General features: G+C 31.9%; 1 protein-coding gene across 1 annotated transcript; it reads left to right on the forward strand.

Annotated features, from left to right (window-relative positions):
- Window positions 1–1049: 1049 nt before the first annotated feature.
- LOC133816073 (uncharacterized) lies at window positions 1050–2132 on the forward strand. The gene has a single exon (XM_062248754.1). It carries the CDS (start codon window positions 1291–1293, stop codon window positions 1885–1887), a length of 597 nt encoding a protein of 198 aa, XP_062104738.1. The 5' UTR covers window positions 1050–1290; the 3' UTR covers window positions 1888–2132.
- The last annotated feature ends 1500 nt before the right edge of the window (window positions 2133–3632 follow it).

The raw sequence follows: 3632 nt of genomic DNA on the forward strand, positions 1-3632 counted from the left end.
CATAACTATGATAAAAAAAAATGACATTTCCATATTTTAGTTAGCTACTAATTGTATTTCTCATACTTTAACTTTTTCTCTAATAAATTTTTCATACAAATTAAGAAAAGTATAACTCTCATATTTTTTCATATTGATAGTATAAAAGTCATATTTTTGAAAAATTTACTTTCATTTTTGCAAAAATTTAGTGGAATACTTCATGTCTAACCAAAAAGAATTGAAACACTTCTTAATATAAATAAAAATATATAATTAATCAAAGAGTTAATGGTATTTGCTATATAACTCAAATTAGCTATTAGGTATAGAGCTAACAAAAGTGGGGTGGTATAAGAAAAACAAGGGCTTGATTTTAAAAATAAAGAATTTAGGCAAATGATTTTCCTTTTCCTCCCATTTTAAGTATCTTTGAAACAATATATAGTAGTCTTGCTTCATTGAACAAAAGGGAGTCGCTTTATTCATATTATTTTTTCACAAAAATAATGCTATGAACTAGTGCGCACTACAATATGAACTAGTCGCTTTATTCATATTATATTTGCACAAAAATAATAATATGAACTAGTTGAAGGGTGTCACACTTAACTTTTACATAATTTATGTATATATTAAACTCGACCTACTTTAACTTTAACATTCACTTTCACCGTCCAAAGCTCCTTTTTTGCTTGTTTAATAAAATGCGTTCCTTTCTTTCCCATGCAACTTCCCAAGCCAAGAATCTCTTTCTTTCTGTTGCTTTGTTTTCCACCTGCATGCCATTACTACGTATCAATTTCCTGTTTAAATTATATAACTAAATATTATATTACTATTATTATAGCTATTGCTTTTTCTTCAAATATAGAGTAGAGAATTTCAACTCATGAGAACATATCTATTCTAAGGCCTTCTTTATTTTGTGGTCCAAACTCAAAGACAATCGTACCCTCATTTCAATCCTTGCACAACTACCCGTCAAGCCTACTTTGTATGTGGTTAAATAGGTAATCTTGGATTACTGCGTTGAGAAGCTACTTCATCACTCCATAGAATCTTGTTTTTGTTGTGACATATATTTTTAATTCATATATATATATAGTAATCGCTTTTCTTAAAGCAAACACCTTTGTTCTTCTATATAAGAGAACCATGAGGCATTGGTTTTCCTTCATGCCAAGTAAACTTTCAAAAAACACTTTCTGAATAGTACCTTATTACCCTCTGTTCATCAAATTTAGATCTTTTCTTTGTATCAAAATACCACTATTGTTTTGGGGTTTTTTTTTTCTTGAATAGTTGAAGATGAAGAACAAGGCTTCTGTTGTTTTGAAACAGATAATATCCTTGTTGAGTTCATTAGGGAGCAAAGCAAAGAGCAGAACCAACGCAACCAAAGCTCGCCTTATAATGTTCTCACTGATGAAGAACAAGAAAGTATTAATGGAGTCACTCTCTCACAAGATTCACAATCTACTTGGGAACAGTCACAAGGAAGGAGATGATGGTATGGAGGAGGATTTAAACAAAGCCATAGTTCTATACAATGCCAATGCCAAAGCCAATGGCAACGACGAGTTTCGATACGCATCAGCAGCTGATTCAGGCCACCAACTGGTGCAATACTACAACTACAGTAATAATGATGATGATGATGATAAGTATCCTGATCTAAGGCACTCCCTTTTTGATGAGCTAGAAGAAGAAGATGATCAAGATCTACAAGGAGGGTCTGTGATTGACATGGTGAGGAATTCAAAGGAGGAAGGAGAATCTTTCAAGTTGGAAGATGAGATAGACCATGTTGCAGACTTGTTCATCACAAGGTTTCATAAGCAAATACGTATGCAAAAGCTTCACTCTTTCAAGAGGTACCAAGAAATGCTTCAGAGAGGCCTTTAGAGAAAGAGAGATAGAGATCCAACTTAATTATTACATATTAATTAGACATGTAATCGTGGCTTGTTTTTGGTTCCATGTTGCTTGTCACCTACTTGATTTTTTTTTTTTTGTTTCCGCAATAATGTTTTTTTTGTTTTTTAACTCTCTAATTACTGCCTGTATTGTTGGTTACCAAACTGATTATGACAATAATGAAAAATTATATATAATAATGATAATGCTTTTTTTTGGTTAGGCAGCGCTTGTCCATCTGTCTTTCACTTAGAAAAGTTTCCCTTTGCAGGTATAATATTCTTTTCCGAGCCAACTAATAAGAAAATAATTCTGAACTAAACCTAACTAAGCCTACTAATATCAGTAATATGTTTTTCTTATCTTTCTGTTTTTACTGTTACTGAGAATGGAAAAGGTAAAACAAGAAAGATATAAAAGAAAAGAGGTTATAAACTGTTGTACTCATGAGTTATCATTTTAAAATTTTCTTTTCTTGGATCATTATTCAACTGAAATCTCTATTTTGTGACTAGTTATATCTATCTACAGAAAATAATGACAATTCACTTACCATGTCAGTTGGCATATGAAATAATTAAAAAAATTGTATAAAGAGCTGAGATCATTAAACATTATTTGGTATGCAACAATCAATACCCAAAAGTGAAAGAAGGAAAAAGCCATTGATGAAGTGGTACTTTAAATAGTAAAAAGCACTTCCTGCACAAGAAATCTTTTAAAATCTTATAACTTTAGGAACAAAATTCATTGATCATCATCCATTAATGTGAGATACAGAGGAGAAAAGAGGGCAGTACTTGTACCACAAAATAACTTCTATGTGTAAGCAAATTAGTAAATAAGACTTTAAATATAGCATTAAGGATATCTTGAAAATAACAGACATCCAAACTGGCAAAAAACCCTTAAATATTGGCTTTTGCACATGGGATTTCTTGACTGCCCAGTAAACTTGTCACTGTCATTAAGAAAACACTGTACCACAACCAGACCACCACCACCACCAACACTAACAACACCTCCACAGGAGCCAGAGAGCCAAAGGACAGTAGTAGCCAAAGCCCAAAGGGACACTCACTCATTCCTGTCCATTTCACTGTTACATTATATGTGGAAATATCACTATACATCTTTTTCTTATATTGAAACATAAAACTAAAACTTACAAACAATTTTTTAAACCATTGTCAAAAGAAGCAAAATTAACTGCATTACTCCTTAATCAAAGAGAAAGATAATTGTCTTATTTTTTGTTTTTTTTTTGTTTTAGAGCATATGACTGTAGTGTCTGTCAGGCACCACCGCCCACAGGCCACATCACATGCTCTCTCTGAGCTTTAACAGTGAGATATGACTCTGCTGTGGGAATGCCTTACTTTGAGTATCAATTACAAACAATGTCTGTGCATTTTGTGTCCTTGTCTACGCTTAAATAAAAACAAGACAGAGAGAGAGAGAGAGAGGAAGACAACACTCCTGAAATTCTTGCCATTTATTCTCCAAAATTATTTGTAGAATTCATGAGCTATATCTATCAAGGTACCAAGAAAGTTTAACATTGTTCATTGTCATATATTATACAATCAAAGAAACAAAAGAAAAAACAAACTACTTTATGGGCTTTTGCATTGTCATTCTTTCATTCATGCAATAAAACAGAACAAGAGTATATGTATGTGTGTGTAGTTTTAAGGTATATGAAAATAAATTATTAAAAACTTATTCTTTTG

Source organism: Humulus lupulus, chromosome 2 (genome assembly GCF_963169125.1).
Source record: "Humulus lupulus chromosome 2, drHumLupu1.1, whole genome shotgun sequence".
Lineage (NCBI taxonomy): Eukaryota > Viridiplantae > Streptophyta > Magnoliopsida > Rosales > Cannabaceae > Humulus > Humulus lupulus.

Excerpts from the sequence above, each read along its gene's own strand:
- LOC133816073 (XM_062248754.1), top strand. The coding sequence starts at position 1,291 with ATGAAGAACAAGGCTTCTGTTGTTTTGAAACAGATAATATCCTTGTTG.